This window comes from Ranitomeya variabilis, chromosome 3, assembly GCF_051348905.1.
Source record: "Ranitomeya variabilis isolate aRanVar5 chromosome 3, aRanVar5.hap1, whole genome shotgun sequence".
NCBI lineage: Eukaryota > Metazoa > Chordata > Amphibia > Anura > Dendrobatidae > Ranitomeya > Ranitomeya variabilis.
This window is the reverse complement of record NC_135234.1, coordinates 739,386,995-739,411,053: the sequence shown is the minus strand read 5'-3', so window position 1 is coordinate 739,411,053 and position 24,059 is coordinate 739,386,995. Positions and strand designations below refer to the sequence as shown.

The following is a 24,059-nucleotide window of genomic DNA, read 5'->3' as shown; positions in this document are numbered from 1 at the left end:
TTACAAGATGTCTGTGTAAAATGCAATGTAACTGTGTCCACATGACAACACTTCTTATTCCTCTGTACAATTACATCACAGGGACACCGTTTAAAATGAAGGTTTAAATTGATTGTCTTAGGATGACTATGCCATTTTCTATGAGCTATTTAAAGGTGACCTGCCATATATTAAAAAAAAAAAATCGATAGAATACCTTGTAAAAATCTCTTACCTCCACTGATTTTGTCGCTCTTTTCTGTTTTGTGATGCGTCGCTCCATTGCAGAAATATTCACGTTTGTTTCTTCTGGAATGCAGCATGTGAAATCTCTCCTCTGCAGTCCTACTGGGCGTTTCTTCAGAGTCATCTCTGGGGGTGTGTGCTCTCCCTCCTCCCTCTAAGATGCTGCCAATCACCGCTCAGTAGTTTGCCGGTCTCATTGCTGCTGAGCTGTGATTGGTAGCATCTGGGAGGGAAGAGTAACAACACATGCCAACAGAGATGATGCTGAAGAAATGCCAAGTTGGGCTACAAGCGGAGATTTCACATACTGAGCTCCAAAACAAATGTAAATATTTCTTCAATGGAGCGACGAAACGCAAAATGGAAAACAGCTGCAGAATCCAGAGAGCTCAGGGATTTTTACATGGGATTATTCAATTTTTTTGAGCAAGTGACAGGTAGCCTTATGGCGGTAGTGATGTAATAACCCCTGGATATGTGATAACTGCTAAGTCGGTGATGGCCTAACTACCGAGTCAGAATTGGGGACCCGTATCCTTAATCTCTAAGGGACTGATGAAGAAAGCTAAATACAATGTTACCTCTGTCAGTTGTATAAAGACTGAGTGGAGCAGGAGTATTCATGGAGGAACACGGACCACCTTAATGAGAGTGGGGGGACCCCTATTGTTGTGAATTCCGCTCTTGGGCTCCCTCCGGTGGTTGTAAGTGGCACTTTTGTGAGTTCTGCTCTTGGGCTCCCTCCGGTGGTTTTAAGTGGAATGGCTGCTTCTTGGATTTAGCATCAGCAGCTGCTTCCACTGATCGTCTTTCTGGCTCGGCTATTTTAGTCTGGCCTTATCCCTCAATCAGTGCCAGTTGTCAATGGTTCCTGCTGGGAGTCACATCTCTTTTGGATTTCTCTGACATCCTGACCAGTTCAGCAAAGATAAGTCCTTGCTTGTTCTTTTGCAGTCCACTTGTTGTGGACTTAATTGTTCAGCACATTCTATGTTTGTCTTTCTAGTCCAGCTTATCAATATGGATCTATTCAGCTAAGCTGGAAGCTCTGGGCAGCAGACTTGCCCTCCACACCTTTAGTTAGGTGGTGGAGATTTTTGCATTCTCTGCGGTGGACTTTTTCTAGTTTTTATTACTGACCGCACAGTATTCCGTCCTGTACTATCTATCTAGCTAGAAGTGGCCTCCTTTGCTACATCTTGTTTCATTCTACGTATGTCATTTCCCTCTCCACTCACAGTCAATGTTTGTGGGGGGCTGCCTATCCTTTGGGGATTTTCTCTGAGGCAAGATAGCTTTCCTGTTTCTACCATTAGGGGTAGTTAGCTCTCCGGCTGTGACGAGGTGTCTAGGGAGTGACAGGAACATCCCACGGCTACTTCTAGTGTTGTGTTAAGATCAAGAACTGCGGTCAGTATAGTTACCACCTGCTCAGAGCTCGTCGCATGTCGCTCCTAAACTACCAGTCCATAACACCCTATCTAAGCGTAAAAACTGATGGCTGTTTTTTAAAAGTGTAATTATTCTAGCAATCAAACCAAAGTAGATATCTGGTCTATTAGGAAGTGTCTCCAAGGTAACCATGAGCTGTCAAAGTGCATAAACAGGAAGTGTTGTCATAGGGACACAAGTATACACATTTGTTTCACATCGGTCAGTCAATTTTAGGAAAAAAAAACGTAATTTATTTTTTTCAAATATTTACACTACACTATGTGGAGTATAATAGGATTTCCAGATACGTCTGTTTTAACCCCTTCATGACCCAACCTAATTTTGGCCTTAATGACCTTGCCGTTTTTTGCAATTCTGACCAGTGTCCCTTTATGAGGTAATAACTCAGGAACGCTTCAACGGATCCTAGCGATTCTGAGATTGTTTTTTCGTGACATATTGGGCTTCATGATAGTGGTAAATTTAGGTCGATAATTTCTGAGTTTATTTGTGAAAAAAACGGAAATTTGGCGAAAATTTTGAAAATTTCGCAATTTTCACATTTTGAATTTTTATTCTGTTAAACCAGAGAGTTATGTGACACAAAATAGTTAATAAATAACGTTTCCCACATGTCTACTTTACATCAGCACAATTTTGGAAACAATTTTTTTTTTTGCTAGGAAGTTATAAGGGTTAAAATTTGACCAGTGATTTCTCATTTTTACAACAAAATTTACAAAACCATTTTTTTTAGGGACCACCTCACATTTGAAGTCATTTTGAGGGTTCTATATGGCTGAAAATACCCAAAAGTGACACCATTCTAAAAACTGCACCCCTCAAGGTGCTCAAAACCACATTCAAGAAGTTTATTAACCCTTCAGGTATTTCACAGCAGCAGAAGCAACATGGAAGTAAAAAATGAACATTTAACTTTTTAGTCACAAAAATGATCTTTTAGCAACAATTTTTTTATTTTCCCAAGGGTAAAAGGAGAAACTGGACCACGGACGTTGTTGTCCAATTTGTCCTGAGTACGCTGATACCTCATATGTGGGGGTAAACCACTGTTTGGGCGCACGGCAGGGCTCGGAAGGGAAGGAGCGCCATTTGACTTTTTGAATGAAAAATTGGCTCCAATCTTTAGCGGACACCATGTCGCGTTTGGAGAGCCCCCGTGTGCCTAAACATTGGAGCTCCCCCACAAGTGACCCCATTTTGGAAACTAGACCCCCCAAGGAACTTATCTAGAAGCATAGTGAGCACTTTAAACCCCCAGGTGCTTCACAAATTGATCCGTAAAAATGAAAAAGTACTTTTTTTTCACAAAAAAATTATTTTAGCCTCAATTTTTTCATTTTCACATGGGCAACAGGATAAAATGGATCCTAAATTTTGTTGGGCAATTTCTCCTGAGTACACCAATACCTCACATGTGGGGGTAAACCACTGTTTGGGCACATGGTAAGGCTCGGAAGGGAAGGAGCGCCATTTGACTTTTTGAATGAAAAATTATCTCCATCGTTACCAGACACCATGTTGCGTTTGGAAAGCCCCTGTGTGCCTAAACATTGGAGCTCCTCCACAAGTGACCCCATTTTGGAAACTAGACCCCCAAAGGAACTCATCTAGATGCATAGTGAGCACTTTAAACCTTCAGGTGCTTCACAAATTGATCCGCAAAAATGAAAAAGTACTTTTTTTTCACACAAAATTTCTTTTAGCCTCAATTTTTTCATTTTCACATGGGCAACAGGATAAAATGGATCCTAAAATTTGTTGGGCAATTTCTCCTGAGTACGCCGATACCTCATATGTGGGGGTAAACCACTGTTTGGGTGCACGGCAAGGCTCGGAAGGGGAGGCGTGCCATTTGACTTTTTGAATGGAAAATTAGCTCCAATCGTTAGCGGACACCATGTCGCGTTTGGAGAGCCCCTGTGTGCCTAAACATTGGAGCTCCCCTACAAGTGACCCCATTTTGGAAACTAGACCCCCCAAGGAACTTATCTAGATGCATAGTGAGCACTTATAACCCCCAGGTGCTTCACAGAAGTTTATAACGCAGAGCCGTGAAAATAAAAAATAATTTTTCTTTCCTCAAAAATGATTTTTAGCCCAGAATTTTTTATTTTCCCAAGGGTAATAGGAGAAATTGGACCCCAAATGTTGTTTTCCAGTTTGTCCTGAGTACGATGATACCCCATATGTGGGGGTAAACCACTGTTTGGGCGCACGGCAGGGCTCGGAAGGGAAGGCACGCCATTTGGCTTTTTGAATGGAAAATTAGCTCCAATCATTAGCGGACACCATGTCGCGTTTGGAGAGCCCCTGTGTGCCTAAACATTGGAGCTCCCGCACAAGTGACCCCATTTTGGAAACTAGACCTCCCAAGGAACTAATCTAGATGTGTGGTGAGCACTTTGAACCCCCAAGTGCTTCACAGAAGTTTATAACGCAGAGCCATGAAAATAATAAATGTGTTTCCTTTCCTCAAAAATATTTTTTTAGCCCAGAATTTTTTATTTTTGCAAGAGTAACAGGAGAAATTGGACCCCAAAAGTTGTTGTCAAGTTTCTCCTGAGTACGCTGATACCCCATATGTGGGGGTAAACCACTGTTTGGGCACATGCCGGGGCTCGGAAGGGAAGTAGTGACGTTTTGGAATGCAGACTTTGGTGGAATGGTCTGTGGGCATCATGTTACGTTTGCAGAGCCCCTGATATGCCTAAACAGTAGAAACCCCCAAGTGACCCCATTTTGGAAACTAGACCCCCCAAGGAACTTACCTAGATGTGTGGTGAGCACGTTCAACCCCCAAGTGCTTCACAGAAGTTTACAACGCAGAGCCGTGAAAATAAAAAATCATTTTTCTTTCCTCAAAAAAGATGTTTTAGCAAGCAATTTTTTATTTTCACAAGGGTAACAGGAGAAATTGGACCCCAATATTTGTTGCCCAGTTTGTTGTGAGTACGCTGATACCCCATATGTGGGGGTAAACCACTGTTTGGGCACACGTCAGGGCTCGGAAGGGAAGTAGTGACATTTGAAATGCAGACTTTGATGGAATGGTCTGCAGGCGTCACATTGCATTTGCAGAGCCCCTGATGTGCCGAAACAGTAGAAACACCCCACAAGTGACCCCATTTTGGAAACTAGACCCCCGAAGGAACTAATCCCAACCCTAACCACAACTGTAACCCCAACACACCCCTAACCCTATCCATAACCCTAACCACAAGCCTAATCTTAACCCTATTTCAAACCCTAGCCCTAATTCCAACCCTAACTCTAATTCCAACCATAACCCTAAGGCTATGTGCCCACGTTGCGGATTCGTGTGAGATTTTTCCGCACGATTTTTGAAAAATCTGCAGGTAAAAGGCACTGCGTTTTACCTGCGGATTTACAGCAGATTTCCAGTGTTTTTTTGTGCGGATTTCACCTGCGGATTCCTATTGAGGAACAGGTGTAAAACGCTGCGGAATCCGCACAAAGAATTGACATGCTGCGGAAAATACAACGCAGCGTTTCTGCACGGAATTTTCCGCACCATGGGCACAGCGGATTTGGTTTTCCATAGGTGTACATGGTACTGTAAACCTGATGGAAAACTGCTTCGAATTCGCAGCGGCCAATCCGCTGCGGATCCGCGGCCAATCCGCTGCGGATCCGCCGCCAATCCGCTGCGGATCCGCCGCCAAATCCGCACTGTGTGCACATGCCATAACCCTACCTCTAACCCTAACCCTACCCGTAACCCTAACTCTACCCCTAGTTCTAACCCTAGTTCTAACCCTAACCCTAGTGGAAAAAGAAAAAAAAATATTTTCTTTATTTTATTATTGTCCCTACCTATGGGGGTGATAAAGGGGGGGGGTTTATTTATTATTTTTTTATTTTGATCGCTGCGATAGAACCTACCACAGCGATCAAAATGTACTTGTAATGAATCTGCCGGCTGGCAGATTCGGTGGGCGCACTGCGCATGCGCCCATTTTCCAAGATGGCGGCGCCCATGGAGAAGACGGCCGGACACCGGGAGGGACATCGAAGCTAGGTAAGTATGGGGGGTGGGATCGGAACACGGGGGGGAAATCGGAGGACCGGGGGAGCGGACAAGAGGACCGGGGGAGCGGACAGGAGGGAGGAGGGGAGCGGACAGGAGATCGGGGCAGAAAGGACAACTGGGGGGGCGATCGGTGGCGGTGGGGGGGGGGCAGATCGGGGTCTCCAGCCATGGCAGATGCTATTGCAGCATCGGCCATGGCTGGATTGTAATATTTCACTATTTTCATAGGTGAAATATTACAAATCGCTCTGATTGGCTGTTTCACTTTCAACAGCCAATCAGAGCGATCGTAGCCACGGGGGGGGTGAAGCCACCCCCCCTGGGCTGAAGTACCACTCCCCCTGTCTCTGCAGATGGGGTGAAAATGGAGTTAACCCTTTCACCCGATCTGCAGGGACGCGATCTTTCCATGACGCCACATAGGCGTCACAGGTCGGATTGGCACCGACTTTCATGACGCCTACGTGGCGTCAAAGGTCGGGAAGGGGTTCATAAATACTTGTAAAAAAAATTCTGGATCACCTTTTCTTCTAACGTACTCTGTATTGCGTTGTTCCTCAATTATTCCTCCTAGAAATAAGTCAGTTAATGTAACCAGTTGTGGGCGTGTCCCTACATGGTCCAATCAGAGGGGACACTGTTAGTCACACCTATTTGACAAATAGAATGGATCCTGCCCAGTTGCCAATTCATTCATAAATTTCCAGGGGGATTAACAGAGGAACAGCACAATGTAGATTTATACAAAAAGATTTTAATTCATGGGGAAGTAGCTGGTAAAACAGAAATGTCAAGATCGGGAGAGATTACAGTCCTCTTTAATTCACGGTCCACCAAAAAACAAGGACATGTGAAGAGTCCCATAGACGATAATGTGCATATTTCTATCAGTGAAAGTCCATAAAAAAACACATAAGTGATACAAGGGCATCTCAATGAGACCTTATATACTTTTTTTAAAAACTTTATTTTATGTTACTTTGAACCTAAATCCATTGATTTATAAATCATGGAAAAATCTTATTATCAATATCGCTCTGGTACAAAAAATTCCTTTTGGAAATGCTCATCCATCCATCCTTATTTGGGGTCTTTTTATTCCTTACATTAATGTACTTTTGGATAAAAAATATTTATATAATTGGGTTTCAAAATTTAGCACCATGTGTCTCCCAGAGGCGCAGTATTGCACTGTCTACTGCTGGCTGTAGAATGAGTTAACCAAGAATCCATCAGGGAGATCATTTGGATGGAGAGTTTTTAAGGCTTTTATTTATTTATTTCTTTTTTAAGCTCCTCTCATCTGATTTATGATTACAGATCACATCAAAGTTGAATTGCCCGGGAAGATAATCTGCAAAAGCAAAATAGTGCAATCTTTTAAAATGAAACTCAATTGCAAAAATATGATTTTTAGCCACAAATATATACATTTAAATAAATAAAAAAGTCCCAAAAAGTGAACGACCTCTTAATTAAAGTTATAAATTGTAAAAATAAATAAATACATAAATAAATAAATAGATAAATGAATGAATAAAAACATCTTCACAATTTATTATGCGCTTTAGATATTTTTAGACCAGTTTGGAAAAGTGAAGTCATAGAATTCAGCAAATTCTGTAAAAATTATGGTAAACATTTATTAATTTTATTTTTAGATGTTTTACGTATTTAGGGTAATTTTGTATTTTATATTTTAAGACTTTTTGAACATATATAGACCGTTTATATCTCCTATCATCGCACAACACCAATTTTTCAAGGCACTAATTCCCCGACTCCACAAGCGGAACAGTCTCCCTTCCTCCCATTCCCTGCCCTGCTGCTCCTCTAGCCGCTGCCTATAATTTACAGCAAAAACCAAAAATGAAGAAAAAAAAATATTCATCATATAATAACAGGTGTGAACTTGATATAATGTAAGTGCTTTATGCAGAGGGACTGGAAATTGCAGTTTAGGTTTAGATAAATGGAGACTTTCCACTTTGTCCTTTGCAGTCAGTGCAGCTGCGCGCAATATGCAGAATGTAGACCATGGGTCGCCGGTAAGGGCGAGCGCAGGTCCGGGACAATAACCAATTCCAATGTTATCTCATCCTGACTTTACATAGTAAATGGGAATCCATGTCAATTCTGCAAATTGGATGTTTGCACCAGATGAGGAGTTATCAAAAATACGTTCTGTCCTCGCTTACATAGCATTGTGTTGACCTAACGTTACCATCGGGGTAGAGCTGCAAGGAGAAGGGGAAGAAACTAGAAATGCTCAATTATGACTGTATTCTAAACCTCTATATAAAGGCTGTTAAAGGAACCATAAACAAAATATTGCCTCCCTTTAATAGGACCTGCCGCTTGGAATAAATATATAATTACTTTACCTGCTGTAAATGCCGCTGTTCTCCTGAATCCGGTGATGTTTTTCTTTTGTTCCTGCTCCATTCCGTTTCCGAGATATGACCCCTTCTTCACTGCAGGTAAATCTAATCTTTTTAGCCAACTGGGCGTGTTCTACACTCTTCTCTGTAGTCGTCTTCTTGAGAATCACACCCAGTTGACCAATGACTAGATTTATATACAGGGATTCAGGAAAACAGTGGCGCTTAAAGGGGTATTCCCATCTCCAAGATCCGATCTAATATGTAAATAGGTATAATAATAATAATATTAGGAAATACCTCCAATTAGAAATGTAGTATAGTTTTTCTGATTTGCTATGTCTCTTTCCTCTTGTGCAGGCATTGCAGGACATTAGGTATCCATGGTTACGACCACTAGCAACTAGCTGTCACTATATCAGTGGTCGTAACAATGGATACCTAAGGTCTTGCAGTGCCTGCACAAGAGGAAAGAAACATAGCGAATCAGAAAAACTGTACTAAATTTCAGATTGGAGGAATTTGCTAATATTATTACTACACCTACTACATATTGGGATAGGATCTTGGAATACTCCGTTAAACCAGATAACGAATTCCATATTTAAGGCAAATGACAGGTCCTTATTAAGCGGGCATTTCCATCCTATAATGCTATGGCATGTCACTAGGTTATTCCATCACTTACAGATTATTATGGTCTAAGGTTAAGAACCTCCACTGATTTGGAGAATAAGCTTTCCGTGCACAATGGTGCCATCCAGCTATGCAGGGAACTATAGCTGTCCCTTTTCACCTGGTCCTGGTACTGCTTCACAGGGAAAATGGTTAAGGGGATAGAACAATAAATGATCACCAGGGCAATTTTATTCTCAGGACAGAAGTTCCGGAAGTAGGACCATAAAGTACAGGCCGGATTGAGAAGCCCCCCCCCAGACAGCATAGGCAAAGGCCGGCATGACAGGGGGTTGGGGTTATTTTAGTGGGGTGGAATATTCATAAGGGGCGGTTTATATGACAAGGTGTGGGTGGGGTTGGATCAGTTCCCGCTCTGGAGGCTTACTGAGCAGTCCCGCCTGCCCGCCACTTATTGATTTTGGGGAGCGTTTTGTTGGACATGTTGTTTTGGGTCATAGTGGCTGTAATGTCGTTGGAGGGGTCCTTAAAGTTGGTGATGAATTGGCCTGGGGGATCCGTCGGGATATGGATTCTTCAGTTGGTGTGAGATTATAGTTTCTGGTCTGGTGATATTCGGGGAATTTTGGCAACAGTGGGCCGGATTACCGGGTGTAAGTGGACAATGGTACCCTTCGGGGTATTTTTTGCTCTTGAACCACTGGGGTAATGGCTGGGAGTAATTTATGGTCTGTTTTTTGACCACATTTTTTCTCGTATGGTTAACCACCAGATTTTGAGCTTCAAGGACCGTCCCCGTGTTATTTTTCACTGTAAAGTGTTTGTATGTTTTATAATAAAGGCCACTGTGGCCGATTATTATCCAAGTCCTGTCTTTATTTGGGAATGGGCACCGGGTATGAGGAAGGGGCAGTTTAAGAGGAAGGGGATTAGAGATGTGAGAAAAGCCCACACCGGAATATCGACAATACCAATGTCAAGACATGGCGCATGCACAATCCATAGTGACGCTACATAAAGCAGGAGCTACTGATAGGGCAACAGAGGAATAATGCAAATAGTAACCAACAGAAAGTCTATTTCCATCATGTTCTGCTGATAAAAAATGAAGAAATGTTAAAAAAATAACCCAAACAAAAAAAATCAAGGACTTCTATGGTGCCTTCTCCCTCATGGGCAGGACCAAAGAAAGGAGGGTTTTTGTTTCTTTTACACCATGGACAATATAATGTCATAAAAAAAGAAAACAGGAACCAGAAAGTAATATATGAGATAAGATCAGAAGGAAAGGATGGTATATGTCAGCACAAGAGATTGATCTGCAGGACCTTGGTCCAGTGGGTCAGATCAGCACTCCATGGCCGGTGGATGAGTCTTGTGGACAACCTCCTTCCTACCTGCTAGAATCCCCAGCTCCTCTTTAGATTAGCTGACCTAGCACTTTGTCATCTGTGTGACTTGACCCCATGGTAAATCAAAATAGTAGCTGTTGATGCCAACAGGTAGGAGACGGTTTGCTGGGATCACCTCCAGCGACTATGGAATACTGACCCTTACCCCTGGACCTGGACTTCTTGGCACCAAAAATTCATGCTTTGAAGGTTTTGCAAATGATATATTTCAGCCTAAGGGCCCCTTCACACTGGTCGATTCTGCTACGATTACGACGCATTTGCGTCATATTCGACATCGCAGTACGAGCTTGTAGCCAGCGGTCACACTCTACGATGTTAACGCTTTTTCTGACGTAGTTGCGATGTGAACGTCACGCGTCGCAATCGTACGCTACCCTTCACACCGCCATAGTCCTACGACTCCGAGCGTGACGTATTACCAGCATGGGCGTGCTAAAACGTCACGCCCAATCAGGAGACAGGTATGCGGAAGCCCAACCCACGTAGTCGCATTACGAGCTCGTATGACCGCCGTCACATACTACGATTTCGACCGCCACAGCGAGACATTTACGACGAAAGAAAGTTCTGCTCTTTCTTTCACATCGTAAGATGCTGGGCTGCGTCGCAGATCGTAACGCCATGTCACACTTTGCAACCTCGGAACGAGGACGGATAAACGTCACAAATCGAACGCTCGTTCAGACTTTGATTGCACAGTGTGAAGGGGCCCTAACTCTATACATCTGGTCACCTGGAAAAAGCAACAATTAATGCAGTAAACTAAACTTCACTCATTAATGAACGTGAACAAAAATACAGCATGAAAGATGAATTGAAAACCTGTCCCAATCTGCTGCCTAAGAATCCAGAACTGACAAGTGGTAAATTCTCTTCCTCGAGATGCTATTTTCTTCTTTACACTAATCCAAAGTGCCCGAGGTGATACGAAGTGTTCTATCAAAGACATGTCAGCCGTGCTTTGAAACCTGATTTGTAATATTTTGTATGTCTGACACCGGAGCCGTTCAGTGCTGTATTGTTAAAATAACCAATGGACAATATGGGTATCACGGAGCAAACAAAACACGCAACTGATAATAGTTTTGCAAAATAGCTAAACCTTTTTATATCACCCCACAGTGTATAAAAGGTAGAACGGACTTCCAATGGTTCAAGGTAGATAGTCCAATTTTGTTAATGGTAGTTGGTAAAAAGTCCTTCAACTCCCAGAGTGACTGCAGACATTCGTATAATTAAAACAATTGAGTCGTCTGTCTCATTTAGCAGGTGATACCATCTAAACTAACCTTCAGTAGATGAAACCATCATGGACTAACTTCCAGTAGGTGAGACTACCTTGGATTAACTTCCAGCAGGTGAAACCATATTGGAAAACCTTCCAGAAGGTTGTAACAATTAAGACTAATTTATAGCAAGTGCAAGCTTCTAGTAGGTGTTACCCTCTTGGACTAATTACTAGTAGATGGTATCATCCTGGACTAATTTCCAACTAGTGATATCATCTTGGAATACCTTGTGGAACGTGGTACCATCTTTGACTAATTTCTAGTAAGTGGAATTATCTCGAACTAACTCTAAGTAATTGGTATCACATTGAACTAACTTAGTAAGAGGCATCATCTTGAACTAACTTCCAACTTGTGACATCATTTTGGACTATCTTTAAGTAGGCAATATCCTCTTGAGCTTCTAGAAAGTGATACAATCTTCAACTCATCTCCACCAGTTGTTATCTTGTACTGAATTCTAGTAGGTGGTATAATCCTGGACCACCTTCCTCCAAGTGATGCCATATTAGAATATCTTCTAATAAGTGGTACCATCGTGGAATAACTTCAAGTAGGTAATGTCACCTTGGACATATTAAAAGCAGTTGGTGTTATCTTGAACTAACTTCCAGTAGGTGGTACCACCTTGGGCTAGCTTATATTTCCTTGCATCAACTTGGACTTACTTTTAGTAGATTGTAACATTTTATTTTCCAGCAGGTGTTGTAATCTTGGACTAGCTTCTAGTAGTGTAATTTTGTACTAACGTCTAATAGGTGGTACCATCTTGGAATTACTTTGAGTAGGTATTACCACCATGAACAAATTAACCGCAATTGGTGTTATCTTGGTCTAACTTCCAGTAAGTGGTGCCACCTTGAACAAACTTCCAGTAGTTCGTATCATCTTGGACTTAGTAAGCAGGACCAACTAACTTCCAGTTGGTGGTCACATCTTGGACTAACTTCTAGTAGGTGATATCATCATGGACTTTTTCTAGTAAGTGATACCTTATTGAAATATCTTCTAGTAAGTGGTGCCATCTTGCAATAACTTACAATAAGTGCTATCACCTTGGACTAACTTCCATATCCTGGCATCAACTTTGACATAGTTCTAGTAGGTGGTACCATCTTGGACTAATTTCCAACAAATAGTATAATCTTGGACTAGCTTTTAGTAGTGTCATTTTGGACCAATGTCTAGTAGGTGGCATCATCGTGGAACAACGTTGAGCAGGTATTACTATTTTGGACAAATTAACAGCAATTCGTATTATCTTGGACTAAATTCCAGTAGGTGGTACCACCTTGGACCAGCTTCCAGTCGTTGGTAAAATTTTGGATTTAGTAAGCAGCACGATCTTGGGCTGACTTCCAGTAGGTGTACCATCCTGAACTCATTTCCAGCAATTGATTCGGTATAATCTTGGACTAATTTCTACTAGGTGATATCATCCTGCACAATTTTTAGTAAGTGATACATTATTGAAATATCTTCTAGCAAGTGGTGCCATCTTGGAATAGCTTACAATAGATAGTATCAGCTTGTACTAACTTCCACATCCTGGCATCAAGTTGGACTTCCTTCTAGTACGTGGACTAATTTCCAGCAGGTGGGGTGATCTTGGACTAGCTTCTATTAGGTGGTACAGTCTTAGACTAATTTCCAGCAGGTGGTGTGATCTTGGACTAGCTTCTAGTAGGTGGTACAATCTTAGACTGATTTCCAGCAGGTGGGGTGATCTTGGACTAGCTTCTATTAGGTGGTACAGTCTTGGACTAATTTCCAGCAGGAGGTGTAATCTTGGACTAGCTTCTAATAGGTGGCACCATCTTGTACTATTTTACAGCAGGTGGAACAATTTTATTTAATTACTAGGTGGTGTCATGTTGCCTATCACTACTCTCAGGATAGTAGCACTTACTACACACTTTAGTGTGTTGCAAAGAAGAAAATACATTTGATCCGGCTTCAAAACAAGGATCAATGATCTGAATCTAAATTCCAAACTGACATCCATGTTGTGCTATTATTTCTATCCCGCTTTTGTTAGTGTTTGCGGACCCTGTGCGACTTTCTACTTCCATTTATTGATGTATTTTATGGAGATAACAATGTGAGAAGTTGCTGAAATGCTTCTTCATAATTACAATTCGGTACTTTTTTTTTATCTTTATGAACACGAACAAAAAAAAAGCCATAAAATAGTTGTGTTCAGCCAGTGTAAATATAGCTGAGCCGTCCATGTCTTTCATTTGCTGAGTCTACGTTCTGCATGCAATGCCCTTTAATCCCCTCCAAATACCAACAAAGAAACCCCTACCGCTCTGATTACTGTGGATTAAAAGGCAGTGTACAGAGACGCAGCCGAAAAATCAATATTTCATGCATGGCGATGTTGTGCGGATCTTGCCAAGTGTGGGCTCCAGCACAATGCTTCATTGACAGATGTGAGAAATATAGGGCTGAGAAGTGAGGTATGCCTCGTTTGTCCTTCACCACGTAGAACAATTTCACTTCTCCAACACAAGTTCATTCTGATTACCTTTTCGGTTCTATGAAAAGCTGACTCCCCATCCTCCATCTGCGCCATGGAGATAAAATTCAGAGACATTCTCTGAAATGTGGTTTCCTAAAGTTCACAGGTTTTATAGTTTTATAACTACATTCATAGTTTTCTTCAAGGAACACAAAACTTTTCCTAACTATTTCAGGAAGGGAGTTGGATGGTTAGAGAATTGAACTAATTTTGGACATTCCATTAATTGTTGCTGCCCGTTTTTCCCTCGCTACAGCCATTTATATAATTTTCAGCTGTGACCATCACAGATTGCTGTGATTAGTAACCAAGATCAGTTGACAAAGCGCCACCAAGAATCATGGCGCTGCCCAACATGATGAGGACTGGTGGCTTTATCTAGAGAGGCATCAACTAAATGGGTTTTTACAAATTCAGATATCGAATCTAGGCATGTATGGCATGTAAACCATACCAGTCACTGGTATCAGCGGTCGCGTGACTGATGGACAGGACATCATCACTTCCATTACTGGAGAAGATCACAACTTGAGTAATACTTGTACTTTTTACCTTAGGGACCAATTTTAACAACTTTGGATGTAAAAGCACATCCTACAGAAGGTGTGGGCTGTGTTATCCATCTGGTACCTACCTCTAAAAGCAGCGATAGGAGCTCTGATCTCTGCAGTCTAACTATATAAATGCTGAAGTCAATCTCTGGCAATGGCATTTAAGTGCGCGATCCTGGAGGGCATCCATTTGGACGAGAAAGCCACAGGCTAAGCTTCACAGGACATGCTAAAGCATTGCAGTGCATATTACACCTGACAGGCTCTAGTCTCCTAGTGAACTAAAAAAATACATTCAAAAACTAATAGAAAAGTTTTAAAAATATTAAAAAAAAATAAAAATCTAAATCTACATAAAAGTTTGAACATCTCCATTTTTCCCCATACAACTATAAAGAAAACTATAAATAGCAGAATACGGAGTATTACCCTGCCCATAAAAAAGTAAGAACTATCAAAATATGAAATGATTAATTTAACTCATAAGATATACAGTGCCTACAAGTAGTATTCAACCCCCTGCAGATTTAGCAGGTTTAATAAGATACAAATAAGTTAGAGCCTTCAAACTTCAAACAAGAGCAGGATTTATTAACAGATGCATAAATCTTACAAACCAAAAAGTTTTGTTGCTCAGTTAAATTTTTATAAATTTTAAGCATAAAAGTGTGGGTCAATTATTATTCAACCCCTAGGTTTAATATTTTGTGGAATAACCTTTGTTTGCAATTACAGCTAATAATCGTCTTTTCTAAGACCTGATCAGGCCGGCACAGGTCTCTGGAGTTATCTTGGCCCACTCCTCCATGCAGATCTTCTCCAAGTTATCTAGGTTCTTTGGGTGTCTCATGTGGACTTTAATCTTGAGCTCCTTCCACAAGTTTTCAATTGGGGTAAGGTCAGGAGACTGACTAGGCCACTGCAACACCTTGATTTTTTGCCTCTTGAACCAGGCCTTGGTTTTCTTGGCTGTGTGCTTTGGGTCGTTGTCTTGTTGGAAGATGAAATGACGACCCATCTTAAGATCCTTGATGGAGGAGCGGAGGTTCTTGGCCAAAATCTCCAGGTAGGCCGTGCTATCCATCTTCCCATGGATGCGGACCAGATGGCCAGGCCCCTTGGCTGAGAAACAGCCCCACAGCATGATGCTGCCACCACCATGCTTGACTGTAGGGATGGTATTCTTGGGGTCGTATGCAGTGCCATCCAGTCTCCAAACGTCACGTGTGTGGTTGGCACCAAAGATCTCGATCTTGGTCTCATCAGACCAGAGAACCTTGAACCAGTCAGTCTGAGTCCTCCAAGTGATCATGAGCAAACTGTAGACGAGCCTTGACATGACGCTTTGAAAGTAAAGGTACCTTACGGGCTCGTCTGGAACGGAGACCATTGCGGTGGAGTACGTTACTTATGGTATTGACTGAAACCAATGTCCCCACTGCCATGAGATCTTCCCAGAGCTCCTTCCTTGTTGTCCTTGGGTTAGCCTTGACTCTTCGGACAAGCCTGGCCTCGGCACGGGAGGAAACTTTCAAAGGCTGTCCAGGCCGTGGAAGGCTAACAGTAGTTCCATAAGCCTTCCACTTCCGGATGATGCTCCCAACAGTGGAGACAGGTAGGCCCAACTCCTTGGAAAGGGTTTTGTACCCCTTGCCAGCCTTGTGACCCTCCACGATCTTGTCTCTGATGGCCTTGGAATGCTCCTTTGTCTTTCCCATGTTGACCATGTTTGAGTGCTGTTCACAAGTTTGGGGAGGGTCTTAAATAGTCAGAAAAGGCTGGAAAAAGAGATAATTAATCCAAACATGTGAAGCTCATTGTTCTTTGTGCCTGAACTACTTCTTAATACTTTAGGGGAACCAAACACAATTCTGGTGGGTTGAGGGGTTGAATAATAAATGACCCTCTGAAAAGACTTTTCACAATTTAAAAAAAAAATAAACAAAGAAATAACATTCTTTTTTGCTGCAGTGCATTTCACACTTCCAGGCTGATCTACAGTCCAAATGTCACAATGCCAAGTTAATTCCAAATGTGTAAACCTGCTAAATCTGCAGGGGGTTGAATACTACTTGTAGGCACTGTATGTTGCAAAGAAAAAAAAATGGAAATGTCAGCATTACTGGTATTCGGTCTCTGCACCTTCCACAAAAAATGCTTCTAGGCAGTCAAAAGCGAGAGGTGATATTGGTTTTGGCACAAAAAAAAAGGAGAGACTTTACGATCCCATCCATGTATGTCCATGTCTGCTAGTTTGCTTATGCTAACCAAAACATTACACAGATGAAAATATAAAAAAACAGTCTCTTGTTAGAAAAGGTCACTTCATAGGACGAGATTCTTCTTTATGAGATTCATGACTCATCCTATCCAATGAGTCATTAAATTAGATGCCAGCTTTCAAGACCATTACAAATTAGAAATTGTGGAAAGTGTTTAAAGTCTTCTTTACGAGCCTTCTCGGCGGTCAATTCCGTAATAAAATGCATAAATAATGCAAAACAACAATGTGCAATAAAAAGTAACCACTTAACAAGAAAATAAAAAATAGATGGCTGAAGAAACAAGAAAAAGAAATCTGAGGACAATTATACTAACCGGTTCCACAAACTCAAATTTCTTCTTCTCTTGAACTTCTTGCACTTTGAAGATGTACTCCAGAGACGCATCATAGAAGTTCTGGTGTTCTCGATCAATTAAGGAGTCTGCCTATGATAAAGCAAAGGCAAGAGATTTACAAGAATTGTCCAATTCTTCACCTCACTCTCTCATGAACATGATCAACAAAATTTGGTGGTCAGGTCAATAGTTGAGGGCTATTATTTCAAAGAGATAGGAATACAGTGTGGGGAACAAACTGCTGAGCTGGTGAAAGGGGCCACGACATGACCATCTAATCAAGTCTGATTCAGTAGGATTCAGCTTCTTCAGGACAAGACACATGATACTTTAATAACTTCTGACAATAAAAACTCAACTAAAATTAGATGCTTCGTGAATTAATGCAAAGAAATATTTTAGAGTTGAAAACTCCTGGACAGAAGCTTAACGCAGTTTTATTGGGACTATCTAACCACCTCATGTGTATTGAGGACTCCTGACTCTCTCCCGACAGATTTTGTAGATGGAAAGAAGGATCAGAAAAAGAACCTCAAGTAAAAAAGTTCTTACAGACAAGGGAGACAGTTATACAACTGTAATTGGCATATAACAAGCAGGGAATCCAATATTGTTATCCAAGAGGATACCACAAGGATTCTTGAGAAGGATGTAAGTAGAACTTTTACTTACTAACTGGAGACTTGAAATTCTGGAAAACCTTATAAACCTTCATCTTTCTTTTCATTATTAATCTCACTGGTTAGGACCTTAAGGCCTCCATACACATTAGACTAATGTCGGCCAAACCCAACAATATTGACATTTCTGGAAACGGCTTTCTCAATGAGAACACAGGAGTACTGAGCCGATTGAGCACTCCTGTGTATTTTAGAAATGGCCGAGTTATCAGCATTGCTCAGCCGACAGGCAACTACTGCCTGTGGTCAGCTTTAGGCTCGGGAGGGGTCAGAACATCTGGTTCCCACCTCTTTTCTTTTTCCTCCAATTCTTTTCTTATCCATCACTTTATATCATACGAAATATAATACCCCAGGAACCCTTGTTTGCTACACTAGTAGAGTGATGTGTGTTGCCCTACAGCTACTGTATGATCTAAGTTTTAGACCGAATGGCGGACATTGACTATAAAGCAGGGGCGGATATATCATTGGTGCAACCTGTGCAGCCACACAGGGGCCCACAAGGTACGGAGGCTCACCTCCAAAGCATGTGGAATTATGTATTATGATGACCTATTGGACTGCAAAGGGCCCCTTGAGTGGCATGTAAAGGTTTTAGGCCCCCCCGTGTCAAAATTTCAGTTATTGTGCACAATTAAGCAAGTTGAAGATGAAATGATCTCCAAAATAATAATAATAATAATAATAATAATTTTATTTATATAGCACCAACATATTCCGCAGCTCTTTACAACTTATAGAGGGGATTTGTACAGACAATAGACATTACAGCATAACAATAATCACAGTTCAAAACAGATACCAAGAGGAGTGAGGGCCCTGCTCACAAGATTACAAACTATGAGGAAAAATGGAGACACGAGAGGTAACAATTGCTTTCGATCCAAAAGGCCTAAAGTTAAAGACGACAAATGTCCTTTGTATTTTAGGCTAAAAATAAATACATTATATATATATATATATATATACACACACAAATATTTTGGGCCAATGCAAAGGTTTGGGCACCCTTGGAGACGTGTGTGCCCAGATAACTTTGATAAAGGTTTCAGACCTTAATTAGTCTGTTAGGGTTATAGATTGTTCACTATTGTTCAGTATGATCGTTAAGAAAGACCAGGTGATGCAAATTTCCCAGCTTTATAAAAACACAACCTCCTCTAACTTTGTGCCAAAAAACAGCAGCCGTGGGTTCTTCTAAGCAGCTGCCTAGCACTCTGAAAATCAAAATGGTGGAGGCCCACAAAGCAGGAAAAGGCTATAAGAAGATAGCAAAGTGTTTTCAAGTTGCCTTTTCCTCAGTTCAAAATGTAATTAAGAAATGGCAGTTAACAGAAACAGTGGAGGTCAAGATAAGATCTGGAAGACCAAGCAAAAGTTCAGTGAGAGCTGCTCATAAGATTGCGAGAGAGGTAAATAAGAATCCCCACTTGGCTGCAAAAGACCTTCAGAAAGATTTAGCAGATTCTTGAAGTTGTGATACATTTTTCTACTGTTCAGAGACACCTGCAGAAATATAACCTTCATGGAAGAGTCATCAGAAGAAAACCTCTCCTGCATCCTCACCATAACATTCAGCATTGGAGGTATGCAAAAGAACATCTAAACAAGCCTGATGTATTTTGGAAACAAGTCCTGTAGATTGATGAGGTTAAAATAGAACTCTTTGGCCACAATGATCAAAAAAAGGGCACAAAATTTCAAGAAAAGAACATCTCCCCAACCATTAAGCATGGAGGTGGATCAATCATGCTTTGGGGTTGTGTTGCAGTCAATGACATGGGGAACTTTAACGGGTAAATGGAAGAATGGATTCCATAACATTTCAACAAATTCTTGATGCAAATATAACATCTGTAAAAAAGCTGAAGTTGAAAAGAGGATGGCTTCTACAAATAGGTAATGATCCTAAACACATGTCAAAATCCACAACAGATGACCTCAAAAGGCTGAAAGCTTTATAATGGCCCTCATAGTCCACTGATCTGATCATCATTGAAAATCTATGGCTAGACCTCAAAATAGCAGATGATGCAAGATGACCCAGGAATCTCACAGAATTGGAAGAATTTTCCAAGGAAGAATGGATGGAAATCCCTCAAACAAGAATTGAAAGACTATTGTCTGGCTACAAAAAATGTTTTCAAGCTGTGATACTTGCAAAAGAGGGTGCTACTAAGTACTAACCATGCAGGGTGCCCATATTTTTTTTGCATTGGTCAATTTTCCTTTTTTAATTTTTAAAATGTAAAAGATGAATATATATATATATATATATATACAGTGCCTACAAGTAGTATTCAACCCCCTGCAGATTTAGCAGGTTTAATAAGATGCAAATAAGTTAGAGCCTTCAAACTTCAAACAAGAGCAGGATTTATTAACAGATGCATAAATCTTACAAACCAAAAAGTTTTGTTGCTCAGTTAAATTTGTATAAATTTTAAACATAAAAGTGTGGGTCAATTATTATTCAACCCCTAGGTTTAATATTTTGTGGAATAACCTTTGTTTGCAATTACAGCTAATAATCGTCTTTTATAAGACCTGATCAGGCCGGCACAGGTCTCTGGAGTTATCTTGGCCCACTCCTCCATGCAGATCTTCTCCAAGTTATCTAGGTTCTTTGGGTGTCTCATGTGGACTTTAATCTTGAGCTCCTTCCACAAGTTTTCAATTGGGTTAAGGTCAGGAGACTGACTAGGCCACTGCAACACCTTGATTTTTTGCCTCTTGAACCAGGCCTTGGTTTTCTTGGCTTTGTGCTTTGGGTCATTGTCTTGTTGGAAGATGAAATGACGACCCATCTTAAGATCCTTGATGGAGGAGCAGAGGTTCTTGGCCAAAATCTCCAGGTAGGCCGTGCTATCCATCTTCCCATGGATGCGGACCAGATGGCCAGGCCCCTTGGCTGAGAAACAGCCCCACAGCATGATGCTGCCACCACCATGCTTGACTGTAGGGATGGTATTCTTGGGGTCGTATGCAGTGCCATCCAGTCTCCAAACGTCACGTGTGTGGTTGGCACCAAAGATCTCGATCTTGGTCTCATCAGACCAGAGAACCTTGAACCAGTCAGTCTCAGAGTCCTCCAAGTGATCATGAGCAAACTGTAGATGAGCCTTGACATGACGCTTTGAAAGTAAAGGTACCTTACGGGCTTGTCTGGAACGGAGACCATTGCGGTGGAGTACGTTACATATGGTATTGACTGAAACCAATGTCCCCACTGCCATGAGATCTTCCCGGAGCTCCTTCCTTGTTGTCCTTGTGTTAGTCTTGACTCTTCGGACAAGCCTGGCCTCGGCACGGGAGGAAACTTTCAAAGGCTGTCCAGGCCGTGGAAGGCTAACAGTAGTTCTATAAGCCTTCCACTTCCGGATGATGCTCCCAACAGTGGAGACAGGTAGGCCCAACTCCTTGGAAAGGGTTTTGTACCCCTTGCCAGCCTTGTGACCCTCCACGATCTTGTCTCTGATGGCCTTGGAATGCTCCTTTGTCTTTCCCATGTTGACCATGTTTGAGTGCTGTTCACAAGTTTGGGGAGGGTCTTAAATAGTCAGAAAAGGCTGGAAAAAGAGATAATTAATCCAAACATGTGAAGCTCATTGTTCTTTGTGCCTGAACTACTTCTTAATACTTTAGGGGAACCAAACAGAATTCTGGTGGGTTGAGGGGTTGAATAATAAATGACCCTCTGAAAAAACTTTTCCCAATTTAAAAAAAAAATAAACAAAGAAATAACATTCTTTTTTGCTGCAGTGCATTTCACACTTCCAGGCTGATCTACAGTCCAAATGTCACAATGCCAAGTTAATTCCAAATGTGTAAACCTGCTAAATCTGCAGGGGGTTGAATACTACTTGTAGGCACTGTATATATATATATATATATATATATATATTTTTTTTTTTTTGTCTAAAATACAAAGGAAATGGGTCATCTTTAACTTTAGGCCTTTTAGAGATCATTTCATCTTTGACTTGCTAAACTGTTCACAGTAACAGTCATTTTGACCAGGGGTGCCCAAACTTTTATATGCCACTGGTATATGTTTCTTGCACAGGGGCCCTTTTCTGTTTGTGTCAGCCAGTGCTATAAAGCCAGGCGATGTCAAAGGGGAAAAACAAGTTGGATTTGTGTCTTCTTTCAACCCTGAGACTATAAATATGCTGCACGAGTCGTTTCTATCAAATGAGGCATCAACTTGGCCGTAAGAGAATAATGTCAGGTTAGATTACTTAGAATAACAACCATCTGCAAACAAGCAGAGAAATGCTGGGAGTTGTTATCCCATTCAACCACAGGACACACAATATGTGTAAAGTAACAGGATATGTCCCGTGTTGTTTTTTCTCTTCCGGACACCTAGAAGGACTAGTCTCATGTGTTTGCCCCATTTGGTCATTAAGGTCGGTTTAATATGAAAAGTACGTTGTCCATTTGTATAACAACTTTTTTTGGGATAAAATTCACAGTCATCAATGTTAGAAGATGACGGAAAACTGTGCACTTATGAGCAGCGTTAATAGGAGACTTACCGTATATACTCGAGTATAAGCCGACCCGAGTATAAGCCGATCCCCCTAATTTTGCCACAAAAAACTGGGAAAACTTATTGACTCGAGTATAAGCCTAGGGTGGAAAATGCAGCAGGTACCGGTGAATTTCAAAATTAGAAATATATACTCCATACCATTCATTATGGCCCCATAGATGCTCCACATAAAGCTGTGCCACATATAATGCTCTGCACCGTTCATTATGGCCCCATAGATACTCCACATAAAGCTGTGCCATATATAATGCTCTGCACCGTTCATTATGGCCCCATAGAAACTCCACATAAAGCTGTGCCATATATACAATGCTCTGCACCGTTGCCCCATAGATGCTCCACATAAAGCTGTGCCATATATACAATGCTCTGCACCGTTGCCCCATAGATGCTCCACATAAAGCTGTGCCATATATACAATGCTCTGCACCGTTGCCCCATAGATGCTCCACATAAAGCTGTGCCATATATACAATGCTCTGCACCGTTGCCCCATAGATGCTCCACATAAAGCTGTGCCATATATATAATGCTCTGCACCGTTGCCCCATAGCTCTGCCATATAGTGCTCTGCACCATTGCCCCATAGCTGTGCCATATAGTGTTCTGCACCGTTGCTCCATAGCTCTGCCATATAGTGCTCTGCACCGTTGCCCCATAGCTGTGCCATATAGTGCTCTGCACCATTATTGCCCTATAGCTCTGCCATATATATAATGCTCTGCACCGTTGCCCCATAGCTGTGCCATATAGTGTTCTGCACCGTTGCCCCATAGCTGTGCCATATAGTGCTCTGCACCGTTGCTCCATAGCTCTGCCATATAGTGCTCTGCACCGTTGCCCCATAGCTGTGCCATATAGTGCTCTGCACCATTATTGCCCTATAGCTCTGCCATATAGTGCTCTGCACCATTGCCCCATAGCTGTGCCATATAGTGTTCTGCACCGTTGCCCCATAGCTGTGCCATATAGTGCTCTGCACCGTTGCCCCATAGCTGTGCCATATAGTGCTCTGCACCGTTGCCCCATAGCTGTGCCATATAGTGCTCTGCACCGTTGCCCCATAGCTGTGCCATATAGTGCTCTGCACCGTTGCCCCATAGCTGTGCCATATATATAGTGCTCTGCACCGTTGCCCCATAGCTGTGCCATATATATAGTGCTCTGCACCGTTGCCCCATAGCTGTGCCATATATATAGTGCTCTGCACCGTTGCCCCATAGCTGTGCCATATAGTGCTCTGCACCGTTGCCCCATAGCTGTGCCATATAGTGCTCTGCACCGTTGCCCCATAGCTGTGCCATATATATAGTGCTCTGCACCGTTGCCCCATAGCTGTGCCATATAGTGCTCTGCACCGTTGCCCCATAGCTGTGCCATATAGTGCTCTGCACCGTTGCCCCATAGCTGTGCCATATAGTGCTCTGCACCGTTGCCCCATAGCTGTGCCATATAGTGCTCTGCACCGTTGCCCCATAGCTGTGCCATATAGTGCTCTGCACCATTGCCCCATAGCTTTGCCATATAGTGCTCTGCACCGTTGCCCCATAGCTATGCCATATAGTGCTCTGCACCGTTGCCCCATAGCTATGCCATATATATAGTGCTCTGCACCGTTGCCCCATAGCTGTGCCATATAGTGCTCTGCACCGTTGCCCCATAGCTGTGC

The 24,059-nt window shown here is 42.0% G+C and overlaps 1 protein-coding gene across 3 annotated transcripts in view; it reads right to left on the bottom strand.

Moving 5' to 3' along the window:
- Positions 1 to 24,059, bottom strand: part of ARHGAP42 (Rho GTPase activating protein 42) — a 326,179-nt gene that overhangs the window by 100,100 nt on the left and 202,020 nt on the right. For all 3 annotated transcript variants that reach the window (XM_077298474.1, XM_077298472.1, XM_077298473.1), the window contains exon 6: positions 17,129 to 17,239. In XM_077298474.1, the coding sequence (XP_077154589.1) occupies positions 17,129 to 17,239 (111 nt within the window). The remainder of the gene's footprint in view (positions 1 to 17,128; positions 17,240 to 24,059) is intronic.